General features: G+C 41.6%; 1 protein-coding gene across 2 annotated transcripts; it reads right to left on the reverse strand.

Moving 5' to 3' along the window:
• Positions 1-6,102: 6,102 nt before the first annotated feature.
• Positions 6,103-16,550, reverse strand: prox2 (prospero homeobox 2). 2 transcript variants are annotated; one of them, XM_076979292.1, is made up of 6 exons: positions 15,961-16,550; positions 14,410-14,581; positions 12,987-14,268; positions 11,167-11,272; positions 9,279-9,473; positions 6,103-6,878 (listed from the first exon to the last, which is right to left on the reverse strand). In XM_076979292.1, exons 1-6 carry the CDS (start codon positions 16,051-16,053, stop codon positions 6,711-6,713), a joined length of 2,016 nt encoding a protein of 671 aa, XP_076835407.1. In that variant the 5' UTR covers positions 16,054-16,550; the 3' UTR covers positions 6,103-6,710. The 2 variants fall into 2 exon arrangements, with proteins under 2 accessions (XP_076835407.1, XP_076835406.1); XM_076979291.1 differs by having other exon boundaries at positions 12,987-14,581.
• Between the last annotated feature and the right edge of the window lie 14 nt (positions 16,551-16,564).

The raw sequence follows: 16,564 nt of genomic DNA on the forward strand, positions 1-16,564 counted from the left end.
TTGCAATTCTAGTACAATTCCAGCTGCAGCATCAGTGATCAGACAGTATGTTAGGAGACCTGATCTCTAACATGCTGTGTGTGTATGTGTGTGTGTGTGTGTGTGTGTGTGTGTGTGTGTGCGTGTGTGTGTGTGTGTGTGTGTGTGTGTGTGTGTGTCCTGTGGTGGTGACACCACCTCTGGAGTCAGACACACTGACCCACACACATCTAGACAGGGATGGAGATGGGGAGACAGCCGGAGACCCTCATGCCAGAGGACAGAGCTATCTTAGAAGATGCTTCTGGGAGCAACCATATCCCCTTGAGGAAAAAACTGGGATGATTCCTTGTCACTTGGCTCCCCATAAGAATGAGGACCACTTAGCTCCCTATAAGAGCACAGAATCTGAGGGGTGTTAGACTATCATACGCATCCCATCATATCTCCAGAATATACAGAGCGTCTACATCACATGACACCGATTTTGAAAGTGAGTTGGAATGATTCCCATAGGAATAGAACTATAAATAATATGTGAAGGAGAGTTGTGACTTTCTCTTCTTCTGATATTTAAAATAGTTTTGGAAACTGGTGAAAGTGGGACGTTGCCATAAAAAGGACAGGACAGACATTCCTGACATCTCCAACGGTAATGTTCAGGACATTCCTGACATCTCCAACGGTAATGTTCAGGACATTCCTGACATCTCCAACGGTAATGTTCAGGACATTCCTGACATCTCCAATGGTAATGTTCAGGACATTCCTGACATCTCCAACGCTCCAACGGTAATGTTCAGGACATTCCTAACATTTGCAGTGGTAATGTTCAGGCCTTTATTTCAGCACATTCACACTTCTTGTGAACTTATTTAAGTAATTGCTCATATCGTATCACTCAAACCTAAACAAATAGATCAAAATAAAATAAAAAATGTAAAATAAAAATAAAAAAACTCCATTATACATTTAATATTTGAAAGGTTTTGCTTGGACTTTGAAAAAAAAAATCTGAGTGAATTTCCCAGGTTGAGCATTTAAAAGTCCTAAATAAAAGCCGCCCTGCTGGCCTGAACTGTAATCCATGGCTTTTGGCGTAGCTGGTACAGCACTAAACGTGAGCGCGCAGCCGTCCGCGTGTTAATTATGGGGCCTGCCGATGCACGCGCAGGACAGACGGGGTATTTCTCTAGGTCCTAAAAGCTGAACTCGCGTGCGCATAGCTAGCGTACACCAGACCCAAGAAAGATGGAGCAAGGCCAGCCGTTGTCGCTCAGGTGCCGGCAAGAACCCAATTCTCAATGCTTTCCAGTTAAAGAGCAGTAGCCACCAGTAACCTTACACTAATCTCACTTTGACTCGATCTTTTCTTTTTTTTTTTTCCTTGCACATTATTGTTGAAATAAATAACCTTTCACCACAATCAGTTTGGGGGATCTTCTCTTAAATTATCACACCACAGATAGCTCACTCATGATCTGCCTCTATATCCATTAACTATGGGGGAAAGTGATTTATTGGTGAAGTGAAAGGAGAGAAAAATTGAGTGGAAAACGCAAATGAGCTTCCACGATGCAATGATGCCCTCTACTGGTGCTGTGCTCATGCCGCAGTTGTTAGAACAGATGGGTCGAACTGGGCTGACTTGAGATTGATTTTGGTTTGTTTATCTTTGTGACTGTGCCTTGGAGACTAGAGTAAACACGATTTTGTGATCTTCTCAAACACGGTTTATCCTTTGGTGATATTGGTATTCTGAGAGATGTCCACTTTTGCTGGATACTGTATCAACCAATGTTCTACACTGCATTGCATATTTTTATAGTTCAAATTGGATAACTGTTACATTAATTTAATATAATATAATGGTCTGATCGCTTACTATTAAAGTTAAGCTATGATAACTGTAATGCACAGGCTGGGAACTATGTTTGAATATTTAATATATGCTTTCACTTTAGATTTGAAAAAATAACGTAAGATTGCACATAACTGGACATTACCTTTAGATGCTAATGAAGATCCAAACATTTAAATAGAAAGTCCCTTTGACATCTCATCATAAGGTCGTTCTAACACAACCTGTGTTGAGTACACCACACAGTGCAGTGGCAGAAGCTGTCTGGGCCTGGCGTCCCTGATGTGCCAAACTAGGGCCGTTTGGGTCCTTCTCAGCTATGATGTAAGGCCAAAGACCCCTGATCAGACCCACTCCTCTCCTCCTCTCTCCTCTCCTCCCCTTTCCCTCCTGCACTCCTGCGAGGTGTCGTTACACGCTCGGCTAGCTCCTCTTCCATGACAGACTGTTACCTCTTCAAGCGGAAACACATTTGATTGTTAACATCTGGGCTATTACAATTGCAAACTAGGGCTCTGTACATCAATCAGAAAGTGATTTCAAAACAAAGAGACCGTCCCCCAATCAATCTATGGGGAAGCGGGAGCATTACATGCTCCTGTAATCCTGGCTAATTAGCAGGATAATAGGAACGAGATTTATGAATCCAGCAGAGAGAAATGGAGGAGCGAGTGGGGCGGGCGTAAATGAGCAGGGACACCCGCCAGAGCCTTCGCTACGCCGATCAGCTCTTCCTCTGCCGTGTTGTTTTTAATCAACTTCTGTGCCTCACTCCATCACTTCGGCTCTCTCTCTCTCTCTCTTTATTCCTTGCTCTGTCTCTCATCCTGCCCCCTTCTGTCTCCCTCTCTTACTTCCTTTCTTTCCCTATCTCTCTCTCTTTATCCCTCCCTCTGAACATTGAGGGATATCAGTGACTTGCTGGGATTAAATCAGGTTTAAGCCTGATTAGGGGTCTCAAAGCTAAGAGATTACAGATGGATCGTTCCTTTCCGGTCGGCCCCACCACTGTTGCTTAATTGGTCACTGGTCACTTGTTTTGATCACAAGGTCTGATTACCTGCTCGCCGAGCTGATCCCTTCTCTGCCGCCAACAGGGTCGTCACCAGGAAGAATGCAGGAGGCAGTAAACATTAAGCTGGCCACGAGGCTCAGCGGAGCACGATCAGGGGTGAAGTAGCAGCCATATGGAGATTTTTCAGCTGACTGAGCAGATGGAGGGAGAAGTTCCTCCGTTTTGGTCCTGGGGCTTGTTGGGTTTACCCTGCATTACTAACGGCCTGCCTCCTGTGAGCAATCTGGGAGGGGCAGATATGGAAAAGGAAGAGACCTGTCATACCAGAGCAGGACAACTCTAAAGCTAGTGTTAGAGCCAGCGCTAGATTTAGTGTTGAGTCCCTTTGTACAGATATCATCTCATTATCAGAAAATACACCTCTGCATTTTTTTTATGTACAGACGTTAAAGTATAGATTGGTACAAAACACCATTTGTTAATCTCAGGGCCATATATATATTACCATGACTAATTCTAATGAAGTTTCATTTCCCCTCCAGTGCCTCGGCCCTGGGATGTGCTGGACGGGCCCGTCACAGGTTCACTGTCATGTCTGTCACACGGGGTCCAATATGATGCAGCTGCAGCTTTGACATAATGCAGATCGTCCGCATCGGCCCCATGCAGTGCCTGGTCAGCTGTGGAGCTCTCAGACAGGTAGCACAGCACGAGGCTGCCCACTGCCCCCCCCCCCACCCCCCGCCCCCCCACACACCGCCTGGCCTTGTCCCGCTCGGCCAGGGGTCAGCACAACAGCCATGCGTCAGCTCCCGTCTCCCAGCAGCCCCCCCTCCGCGATTACACCTTTCGAGGCCTCTCTGTCTTTTTAGTGAGTCACGTTTTTGCCGTAATGTCTGGAGAGCTGAAAGGCGCGTGGGTGGAGCAGGATGTGGGCGTGGCCTCTGGAGTCCCGTGCCACCCAGGCCGCCTGCCCTTCCTCCCCCCCCGCCCCTCACAGCCCCTGACCTTGACTGGTGGCAGGAGGACATCTCCCATTAAAGCGTGGCATTCTGATAAGGCCATTCCTTTTCTTTCAGCATCTCTTTAATGTCAGGCCTGAAATATGAAGTCATTAGACGATATTAAAACAGTGCTGACAAACTAATTAACAGAAGACATTATACGGGATGGGCTCGATTAATCCGCTTTAATTGCTCTTTTAAATGGGGGCTCCAATTAAAATTAATAAAGATTTACCGGTGATCGCACAAAACTGCGGAGAGGAGTGGCTGTCTGAAGGGCAGGCAAAAGTCAGCCTTCTGAGTGCTGAAGTTCCAGTCCCCCTGATCCCTGTGCTCCACCAGGCTGCCTTTGACAGCTAAAGCTCAGAGCTCCCACTCAAACAGCACTCAAACACGCAGATACTCAATTACACTCAAACGCTGCAATTCTGTATTGGTTTTCTTGCACACTGTTCAAGCGAGCATTTAGATGTTGCTGCTCAAAAAATAGTAATTCAGTTCTAGTTTGTCCTGTGGATTTCTAAATGAATGTATTTTTCCACCATTGGTCACTCGTATTATACACTTTTTAAATCATTTTTTCTTTGCTTGATTATTTTTGGCTCAGACAAATGGGAGATTGAATTTCTAGAGTAGGTGAAACACCATGTTCTATTATAGTATACCACAAGTTTACTGCATACTGTGCAGTAAACATGTAGCAGTCTCTGAAGTCTGATGTTCATTTGTGTACAGGAGTGTTTCCCTCTTGTGGCCAAAAGTAGAAACAGCAGCGAGTATCCATGCATGACTGACTGTCTCATGGGTTTTTCAAAGTGTGAAAAGAAAGCCCACATTCTATTACCATTATCATTATTATTATTATTATTATTATTATTATTATTATTATTATTATTATTATATCAGTACCTATTTTTGTTCCCTGTATATATACACATATCATTTCCTACTGAAGACTAAATTGAATCCATTATTCAAATTAGAATATATTGCTAAATATTGTAAGCAATGCTTCAATCTTTGCTATGTAAACTACTGACATAATATGTGATGCAACATTTCATAGGCCTTGATTTAGGTTTCATCTTAGTCCACTAGATGGCGCCGTTTCCTTTCCTTTCTTTCGTCATAAACGGGTTTCCCGTTTCCTAACTTTTCGGAGCTTTCACATTTGGCAACACATGCATTAACATAACATAGACCGTGTTACCTTTAGATTAATAATGCCTTATTTCTCCTTTCATGCCTTTGCCATTTTAGATGACTTACAGATACCAGAATCAAACAACTTAAGGAGGTGCAAACAATGAACAGTGCCGAATACTGAAGCTTAAATTTAGGCTATAAACCCTTTTAATTTGGCGCGGTTAACTGTCTATGCTACCTTGTATATTAGCCTTTTTAATATTCGATAGTGTTTAACCGTTTTAGGATGAAATGAAAAATTACCCTTTAGTCAAATCTGAAAATAATTCTGTCCTCATCATTATAGTAATCAAAAATACGTCTTGCAGTAAAAATGTCAAGTCAAATTAATTTGAGCAAAATACTTGAGCACAACCATGTACATTATAATTGAAAATGTAAAACAATTTATGTTGAGGAGGTTTGTTTAATTGAAAAGGATGTCTCCGAAATAATCACCAGTTTGTATTTTCTCTCCTGTATTCACGAAGCCAATTAAACTAATGTTTTAATTTCTTTAATATTATTGTTTCAGATGTAATTGCCGCTTGGGTGCCTCGCAGGGATTCCTGTTAAATGTGTTTGTGTCGCTGATTACAACATTAACACGAAACGGCACTGGAAATAAATGACAGGAATCCGCAGTTATGCGCGTTGTAACACGTTAATCTAGACCTCGCAACTAAAGGCCACTGGTAGCTAAAATGAAGCGTTGCTGACAAGGTCAGGACTAGGAATCGGTCACATTAAGTACTTAGTAATGGAATAAAACTAGAAACTCCTGTTTCTTTCACTCCTTCAAGATATATCGTTTGTATATTGGAGCCTAACTTATTTGCGCCAGGCAGGATGACGGAGAGCAGCTATAAGCGCGAGCTCCTGTGGCCTGCAGCCGCGTCTTCCCCAGCACGCGCCAGTTCTGCTTGGGTGGCACGTCTGCGCTATGAGGTCACGTGCGTTACGCACGAGGAGAGAATGCGTTGGTGTTGCTTTTAATTAACTAGTAAAATAAAAATAAAGCTGAAAAGTATTGACTTTATACATACTTTTATTTCTCTCATAAATGTATCAGTCTGTGTATATAACTCAAAACTAGGATATTTTGAATAATTCATTTGTCATAAGATATAGCTACCATACTACACAACTACATTAAGTAGCATAAAGACATGTTTAGAATTTGTTACCAACATTTAATGAGATAAAAGTTCTAAAGTATAAACAATATACTACAGTCATTCAGAATTTCATAGATAAAATCTCACAGGTTTACATAGAAATTGCCTAATCCTTACAATTTCTTTTTATTTTATTTTTTCAATCACAAAGTTACTTTTTATCCATACTCAAAACATAACAGGTCCTCTCTAGATGCAGTACAAAGTGAAAGTACAACTCTCAAACCAAATAATAATAAAAAAAACACCAAAAAAAACTGCATAACACATTGTTTAATAAGATACAGGATTCCCCATATTGGTTTAGCCAACATAAAGCATTCTGATACATAATTGTTTTTTTTCCGTCAAGACAATCTTCATGATGCTTTGACTTTCTATTTGCATTAGATTTAAGACGTTACTTTAAGGAGCTGGCATCATATGACTTTTAAGTAAAATACCCTGTGACCGTACACAGTTCATGTTCATGACCACAATCACTTCACTTACAGGTATGAAGGTGACTTGAAATCATCAGGAACATCGCTGTCCAGTTTACAGATGACTTTGTAAATGGCTTTCTTCCAGGAGGGGTCCGAGTCTTTGTTGAGAGAGATTGCATTATAAAACTCATGAAGTGTAATTTCAGCCACTTCCAGGAATCTGTCAGGAATCTGAACACAAAAGGATAATATAAAACAATGTCCAAGTTGCAGATGACTAACAAACCAATATTTTCAAAGACGGTGAAACTGTATGCCGGCATCTAACTGCAGACTCCAATTATTCCATGCTACCAGCAATTGAGACAGGTAGTAAATTGCTACTTATTTAAACCAGCAAGCTTTGATGTTGCAGCACAAAGGCATGAAGCTAAGGGTAGAGTGCTCTCCCCTTGAGTTCTCACTACTCACCCGGGCAACACTGTGAACCAGCAACACTGAGCTACCACCTTTACACGGTTCGGTTTAGTGCACTCCCTCCAGAACACAGTCTTTCACCTTCAGCCTGTATTCTCACCAAGCATAATACCAACCCAGCCTCAGGATCATTCATCAACAGCCATGGACAACCACTTTCATTTCTCAGCAGACCATAATTCCGAACATAAGTAATCAGAATAGTGAACGATAGGGCTCTGGACCTTCCCAGGAATTCTGGGAGCGCTTTCGTGGCATGTGTGTGTTGAACGGGCTTTGGGTAGAAGAAGGCTCTGTCGACCATCCCCGTTTCCGGGAGGATGGCTAAGCAAGCTCTCGCCTGGCTGGCACAGGCTGTTTTTCTGTCTCTGAGTGTCAGAGCACAAAAGCTAGGCCTGGGAAAGGAATGTCTCGGTCCCAAGGTAAAGCTAACTGTCTCCGATGGTTCCCACCAGCCGGCCCTTGGCCTCGGGACCCGTGGCTCCTTTCTCAGCGCTCTGCAGCAGTAGCAATCGCAGTCCCGCTCAAGCGTGGTCGGCTCCTAATCCCGAGTTGTTTTAGCAGGATTCTGTGGCTTCCTTTTCCCACAGTGGCCTAAAGAGTCACTGGGCCCCTGGATAATGGCCCCCACCAGAGGCTGTGGAGCCACAGGTGCAGGGTGACACATGGGTCAGGCCATGGACGCCTGCCCTGTGAGATCATCAGACTGAGCCACTATTCAGTACTCCAGTGTGGCTTACACTTACAGAGTCTCAGCATGTCAGCCTCAAGGGAGATATATGCATTTGGCAAATACAGTAGATCACCTGGCAGTAAATGACCAGTGATGAAAGTAAAAATTTGATATTCCATTTTGTTGATTTATGTAGACACTTCTCTCTGTATTTTCCCTTCATCCCAGTTATTACAGTGAACTTGGTAAAATTTCCAAAGTCAATAAAAGAACACAGAAAAACAGTCAAATCCTCCGATGATGTTAACTTCCATTGTGCATATCCTATAACCTTCAGCCTAGCTAAGATTATTATTAATCAGATTATTTTAAAAGCATGAATGTGAATTTTTGGAGTAGTTTTATTTTGGTCCTGCAACACACATGATGTTCTCACATCTGCCATGTGGTCAGGGAACAACACACCATGCTTGTATTAAACAAGCAGCTGTCTGAGTTTCAGAACAGATAGGTGCTGTACATCATCTGTGTGTGTGTGTGTGTGTGTGTGTGTGTGTGTGTGTGTGTAGTGGGCCGTCACTGTGTGTTTTCCTTTTAAACAGACACTGGATGTCACTTTTTCTGACAGATTTTGTGACAAATGATGAATGATTATTCCACTTCATTAAGATCACAATGCTCCTGAATACTGCTCAACGGTATACCCTAATCTCTCTGGGTTCACTCTGATAAGCTCCTACATCACCTACTACTGCATAGCTGCAGCCGTGTCACTTATTGCAAAGGCAGGAATAATCCATGTGGGAGGACACATTACACACAGTGACCTTTGCTATGAAAATGGCTAGTGCTCATTCAGCGAACATGGAATGTTAATTGAAATCATTTTCATTTCAAACCGTAGTCTAAAATACATGCCTATATACCGTCTACAGTAAAATTAACATACCATTCGTAAAGTTCAGTCATCAAACAATACTGGCACTACACCTCCAATCTAAATTTCTTCCAGATTCCTCTGGCTGTTCATACAGCGCACACACAGCCATGCTCGTATTAGGCTTTAGTACAGTGCGGTGCCCATAGGCTGTGTCACGAGTGTCCTGTGCCAGGTCTACACCCCCTCCACTTCTGCCTCTCTCCGTTTGGAACGATGTGTTTGTCCAGCAATTCTGTTTCACACTACTGAACTACAGCAGTCAGTGGAGCCACACTATAAACTAGGAATACTCCTGATGTAGAGTTAAAGGATGTATGGGCATCTGCTAAGTAATGTGGTTCATAGAATTTAGAATTGCTGGGAAATCCAACAGGCTATGGAAAAATGTGAATTCTGACGTGACAATTCTGGAATATTACTTAGCAAAACGTTTCTCGAATGTTTTCAAAACGTCTCATAAGTATGCTGTGCATTAACATTACATTAGATGTTCAGAATGGAATTCTGGGTCATTATAACCCAGGTCTGCAAGGCAACATACCTGGAAGTCATTGGCTTTGTTGTAGTGCATGTTGAGAGCGCGGAACAGCTCAGAGTCTCTGGAAACAGACATGTCTTTCACATCACTCACTCCATCCACGATGGCCTGGCGGGCAAACTTCTCCATCTGAATGTAGTAGAACTCTCTGAAGTTACTGAACCACTTGATGAGCTGGGAAGTTATGCAGCGATTAAACTGAAAAGAGAGGAATATTTCATCAGAGAATATTAATAATCAGCATCACTGATATTATGGGTACAAAATCATGAAACAACAAATTAATTAATTAATTAATTTATTTTTCTTGCTTTTGCCTTTTGTAGTTAGGTTATTCTGCTTGTGGACAAAGTGAATGCAAAAAGAATTTGCATTCTTGATTCACAAAAAAAAGTAATTCCCATCAATGAGTTGCCCATAAACTGTGAAAGCTGTGGGTTAAGCTTGTCACTAAGACAGCCTTGTCACTATATCTGCTCATCCCAAACATGAAGGAAAAGAAAGGAGACAGGAGAGGGGAAAAAACCGCCTGAGGCTCAACCACCATCGAGGTGTTTCTTCTCTCTCTATGCACTGGGTGACAGGAGAAGGGGCCGAGAGGAACCTTCCCTCTCACTGATTTCAGCTGATAGGGATGGAATCAGACATTGGGATTAACTCTGCCTTTGTTCACTGGGGTCCCCACAGAAGGGGGCAGCCCTGCGCAAGCAGGAGATGCAGCTCAGGCACCCCCGACTGACCCCTGGAGGTCAGGGCAGCCCAGTGGCCCTGTGAGACATGGCAGGGAGTCCAGCCACATCACCTGCCGACCGGCTCCAGAAGCCATAGCAGTCTCACTACTTCCAATATAACATTTCAAAAACTGGTCAATGGCAACCAATCACTCTGTGATATGGAAATCTCCAAATGATATGGAAATGATATTGATGGTCATGGCTCATTTGGTGAGGTTTAAATCTGTTTTAATTATTTGACCAGTGGTTTACTATTTGACCAGAGGTGTGTTCTTTTAACGACAGCTCACACAATTTTAAAATCCACTACATTTTAATCAGCTAAAGCCATATACGTGCTAGCATGAAAGCACCAGTGTAGTCCAGTAGATGCCACGGGGCCTCACTGGGACTTTAAAACATATAAACTGAAAATGTAACACTCCCGATTCATCACAATAGCTTCAATAAGCTGCCTTTTATAAGACAATAGAGCTTTATACCCAGGAGCACACAAGAGATTATAAGCCCTTCCAAACAACTGTTGCTTTTTGGCCATTTCGATGAGTCATCACAGTTTTGTGCCTCGGGACACGGAGTGTGCTCACAGGATGCACTGCCAGTGTACACAGGTTGTTGTTGTATGGCCCGAGCTGCTCTCCTGTCTCCAGTGCTCAGCGCTGCTCTATTGTGAGTGTTGACAGCCCAGTGGTCACACGGCACCGAGGGGCTCGTTCTGAATAGGGAAGGCAGCTGCCTCGTCCTCTCACTCCTTTTGTGTTCTTTTGCTGACTTGAGGAACTTATTTTTACCATGTTAAAGAGATGTTAAAGATAAACCACCCTAAAAGTCTTTTTGTAATCCATAACCTCCCAAAGATAATTTATAGCAGATATTTAGTTTTATCAATAGCAACAACAATAATTATTATTCATCGTTGATGTTGTTGTTTATTAAATAGTAACTTATTTGTTTTATGGGATATTGACATAAAATGTGCATATAAATTAGTTTGTCTTGTTACAACCTTATGTTTCTGGACTAAGTTAGACTAAGGAAGAGGAGACTGTAGTAATTAAAATGAAGAGAGTCAAATTATTGGTTCATTATTGGAAAGAAAATGTCCTCAACAAAAATCAAGCTGCGTGGACATTCTATGCAGTTGATGCATGGTCTACCTTGACATCAGGGAAGAAGGTCTTCAGTACGTTTGAACTTGGGTAGCGTGTGTAGAAGAACATCAGCTTGGCCTTCTTCAGATGGTTGGGGGTTAGACCCTCTTGAATGTGCCAAAGTTAAGGGCTATCAATTCAGACAGAGAAACCCACCTATATATGTGGGCTTCATCACCATGTAATATATCAGTAATAAAAGCAGTCATGAAGTGTATATTCATCTAAGTGGTGTTTAAAGTTGCTCACTCAACAGACCAACAGAAACGTGCTTGCCTATGAACCTGATTCAAAGTACATTACTGCTATTACATTTACTTATGTAACCATATATATACATTTCTATTTTACTCTGTAGGATTTAATTTGACAGTGGTAATCTACTGTGCAGTCCAAACCAAAATACATTTAGACAACTCTACTCTACCCATAAAGTCAATTAAACACACAACAGCATGTGCTAATTGGAAAATAGAAGGTATGCAAATTCGATTAGGGAGTTCAATTAGAGACTTTCTCTGAAAGCATTTAGTTTCAGGTTCAGCAGTGGTAATTAATTTGTTGTGAAAACACTGAGAAGACAAATACAATTTAGATATGAGATAGTGTGGACGCGTTTTCTCTCTCTTACATCAGAGCAGCACTTAAAGACTCTTAACTGTCCCTTCCTGACGGCGAGCCACAGTCTGCTCGGTACAAAGAACTGTACAAAGAACCACACCTCGCGTTATAACGTCTTATCCACTGTAAGATCACAACAGTGCATGCATTTATTAGGAAACAGCACCTTTGAAATAGGGATACTGATGTAAAAGATTGATGAGAGTTTGTTCAAAGAGAGGCAGGCGTGCTATAGCCAATTGTAGGGCAAAGATGCAGCACATCCTTAAGAAAGCAGATGCTTAAAGCATTGGGTTTGTACATGGAGTCCACTCAGATTTATAATAGATATATATATATATATATATATATATATATATATATATATATATATATATATATATATATATATATATATATATTATTTTTTTTCAAAAATACTCCTGTATCAGAGTTTTTGATACAAGGCCAAATGTCCAAAGCACTGTTCATAACAACATATGAAATATACTGGAGCAACGAGATTGAGAGGTTGAATTATAATGATAGCAAAGAGCTTCTTTTTCACAAACAACCAGAAGTGACCTCTCTGATCCGTTCCAATCACAATGAGAGTACAGCAACATATTCTGCTCCTTTTCAAGTCAAGAGAAAAAAAAATCAAGAGAATTTCCTGAACAGAAACTGCTGCTTTTTCTGCCTTTGAAAATTGGCTTTTGTTCCTGACAATTCTTATCAAAGCCTTGTATTCCTTTTTATTTGTCTTTTTCTAGACTTAAAGTCATTACTGGGCCCAGATTAAAGAAGATGCTACAATTTTCTTTGGGGTTACCAAGATCAAAGCAAAAATTCTCCTTGAAGTCAGTGTTAGTGGAACTGCTCAGTGCACCACTCAATTCAACCACTCATTGTTCACCACGGTAGGCTTCCGAGCTGGTGGTACGCTTGGCTTTTCCTCTGTTAAATTACATACATAGGGCTGCATAACAAATAGCAGAAATTAAAGAAAAGCAAGGTGGTTTGAGAATTGTTAAGCAAAGTGCCTTAATATTTATCTAAAAATTTGGTCAAAATTGTGAAATGGCAGAAGGCATGTCTGATAATAAACTGACATGTCACCTGTGGTAAATGAAATGGTCAATTAACCATAGATGATTGTTGCAATGCAAAAACTTTGACTGAACATACTGCACAAATTCTATCCTGCCACGGGTTGCCAAAAGGATATATTAAGTGACATGAAGGTGTTCCTCTCTGCCATGCTCTGCAGGTCCCCACACTCCATTTTGACGTGAGGGAGGTGTAGACCGTCGACCGTGACTTGCCTCAATGCCCCGGGGCGATGCTGCTGGCCGAGGTGGCCGGAGCTCACCTTGGGCCTCATAGCCAAGCTTTCCCAGGCAATATCCATGGAATCTGGAGATGTCCTTTCCAAGGACGCTGGGAGACAAGGGATCACGCCAAAATTAGCATGAGGTCCATACTTCAGGATGTGTTCCAGGATTTGGGTGTCATGGAGAGGAGCGCTATAGCTGAACTGGAAGGGGGACTGGTGCAAAGGGAAGGGCCTCTTCACTGACTGGTTTTCCGAACCCAGCTGGTTGAGAGCAGGCTTCTGGACAACCAGGGACAAAGCTTCCGTCTGATGATCTGGGCTATGTGCTGGTGTGATCTCATAGTGCTCCAGGGGCCTGAGCTTTTGGACATCTTCTGAGTAGTGCACTTCTGGAGGACAGGCTTTCTGGGTCTGCTTCTCCATATCTGCACTGCACGCTGGACTCAGGCAGAGCCGTGGCAGCGGTGACTGCTTCTGCAGGTCCGCGGAGAACTTCCTGAACACCACGTCGACACTTTGGCTCACAGCCCGGGACAGCTCGCACTTCAGCATCTCCTGTAGGTCTTTTTGGTCTCGGTCTGAGCCCAGATAGCCGCTGTCCTCCTTCACTTGTCCTACGTAGCTCTGCCTCTTGCCCTCAGGCTTGGTGCCCCAGTCTAGCCGTGGGTCATGGATGTCTTGCTGAAGGTCTTCTTCCTCCTTTTCTCCATTCTCTGTGTCGTTGTGGTCATACATTTGGAGGAACTTCTCCTGGAGCTGGTGTAAGAGGCGCTGCATGCTCTGCAGTTGCTCCCTCAGCTTCTGACACTCCTCATCTTTGCTTAGACTAGAGCTGCTGTTTGGGCTCACGGCTGTTAAGTGACCGTGTTCCTGGTGCTGAGGAAGCTTCTGTTTGCGTTTGTTCTCCTTGTAGGCCTCTCTGCCATACCTGCTGGGGTCCCCCTCCACACTCTCTCCTTCTCCGTGAGGTCTGTCGTTGGGTGAGCCGGCCATGCCTCGTATGATGTTCTCCACTCTGGCTCGTTTGGCCTGGTGGTGCTTGCTCAGTGGATGATCAGGTTCGGCGCTCCCCACACTAGAGTGGTGACCCCCAGGGGACACCGACCCACCCAGGCTGTCCTTGGAAGACATGTTACTCCGGTCCTCCAGTGCAGACTCTGTCATGCCAGACCCTGAATTCACAGATCCAGACACAGACCCCAAGTAGAGGTGGCTGTTGTTAAGAGGAGGCCGCTTGACGTTGATGGTTTTCCGCAGGAGATGAGAGATGAGTGAACCGTTGTGGTAGGCGGAGAAAGGTTCCTCATACATACCTGTACGGAAGCTGTGGAGCATTAGGTCGGCTTTGTTGTCCTCATTAAGTTTACGAGGACTTTGGCCGGATGGCGTCAGATTCATTTCCGCAATGTAGTCTTGATTATACTTGCTTCTTAACTTTTGATGAATCAGTACATTGCAGTGACCCCAAATATTAGTACAGTGTACCTAAAATAAAAAAGAAATAAACATTGAAATTAAACAAAATAAACGATTTGTTTGTGTTAATATTACAACTGATATTGATAATATATTGATAATATAAAAAAAGTATAGATAAGAAAATAAAGAGCTTGATTTAATTTTACCATTCATATTTTTTTGTTTATTACACTAGGACTCTTATTATGGGCATTATTATAGGACACTATTATGACTCTTAGCTAATATATCAAATTCTTCATCAAAAGTCAAAATAATTCTGAATACATCTGCTTTGTGTCTAAATTCTAAACAGAGAAATTAGAATCCGATTATTTTTCATATTTAGTCTATTATAGAATATGCAAAAAAATGTGGCATATAATTCCATAGAAGTGTAATTACTGTGACAGTAGTTGCTAGGTTCCATCGTGTTGTTTTTTACATAGCAAATAATTAGGAGATGAAACAATGAAATTGGAAAAAAAATACTACAGAGTTAAAAAATTACTAGACTACAGAGTTAAAACGTACTAGACTACAGAGCAGGTCAACTGAATACATGCCGCTTTAGTAATATTTAAATTCTTTAAATATTCTTTCTCTTAACTGTTAGAAATACCACATTTAGCAATATATTTTTCTCAGTTTTAGAAAAGGTTGTGCTTAAAATACAAGAAGTGTTGCTGTTATTTAACTGTCTAGAATGAAATATAAAAGATAGACCAAGATGAGCTGCAAATGATCAATCAACAATATACACTTTTAATAGAAACTCTCACAGAGTACCCTAGAAACAGAATGTACTAAATACTGAGCCTCTCAGACCAACATATTTACCACAAATCTCTTTCTTTTCACTTGCAATGTATTTGAGCTTTATAATTAATAATAATCATAAGCAACATTTGTAATCATGATTAAATGGAACACAGGCAATACGTGGATATGTCTGTTAAATTATATAATCACTGATTTTTAATTGACAGCCTATTCAAACATTTGTAAATAAAATACACCGGTTTGACCACTGACCACACACTCTCTCAAACTCAAATTTATGAATTGTTATATTCATATATTCTTAATTACATTTTTCTTATATTCACTGTCACAAAAGTTGACAATAGTTAACATAATATTTCTAGAAGAAGAAGAAAGTAATATAATGATCAGTGTGAATTAATGTTCATTTTGGATTGATATGGTGTTTGAAATGTCAGTAAAAATGCGGAATAAGCATGTCACTCGAACAAACATGTTACCTAAAGTCTATAAACATATATACTACAAAACAGTTTTCTTGCCCATTTATACATGCACTATACAACAGTCTCTTTAATTCCCATTGCTTTGAAAGGGCCTACAGCAAAACACGCAAGAATGAAAAGAAAACACCGACTTACCTGTTGCTTTGACCATGCGTATCTGACAGAGCCGTGTGAGTGTGTGAAGTGGGGATGCGCGCGTGCACATTTGTGAACCTCCCCAAAGCTCATAAGTGATGAAGAGGTGTGGCCATCACAGCCCAAACCTCATAAGTGAAGAAGAGGTGTGGCCATCACAGCATCACACATAAATCTTATCGACAGGCAGGCAGAGCACGCAGTGGGATGCAGTCTATTTGCAAAGCGTCCCAGACAAGGTTAAAATTATATTTGTCACAGTATTTATTAGGCTGTAAACAAGGAAGGAATCTAGTTCCAGATCAACACTCTTGCTATACACTGTAATCTTAAAACAAGATCGCAATCATGTTATTTACTATAATATTCAAATAGGTAGCACAAGGTAAACGTAGTAGGTTGTTATTAATTCTAAACAAATGTTTACGGACTTGATATGATGAAACCAAACTACGTCTTTACAAAACATACTTTTTAAACATACGCTTTTAAATGGGTTTGTTTAATGGCGTCTCAAATTTTCTGACATTTTGCTTAATTTCATCAACTTGTTCCACACTGTTGATCTTGCGTTGTTGGTACGCTCCACTCGCGCTCCCTCTTT

This window comes from Brachyhypopomus gauderio, chromosome 17, assembly GCF_052324685.1.
Source record: "Brachyhypopomus gauderio isolate BG-103 chromosome 17, BGAUD_0.2, whole genome shotgun sequence".
NCBI lineage: Eukaryota > Metazoa > Chordata > Actinopteri > Gymnotiformes > Hypopomidae > Brachyhypopomus > Brachyhypopomus gauderio.

Excerpts from the sequence above, each read along its gene's own strand:
- prox2 (XM_076979291.1), bottom strand. The coding sequence starts at position 16,053 with ATGAGCTTTGGGGAGGTTCACAAATGTGCACGCGCGCATCCCCACTTC. Across the intron at positions 9,474-11,166 it reads CCTTCTTCCCTGATGTCAAG|TTTAATCGCTGCATAACTTC; the intron begins GTAGACCATGCA and ends CTCTCTTTTCAG. Across the intron at positions 6,879-9,278 it reads ACAAAGCCAATGACTTCCAG|ATTCCTGACAGATTCCTGGA; the intron begins GTATGTTGCCTT and ends TTTTGTGTTCAG.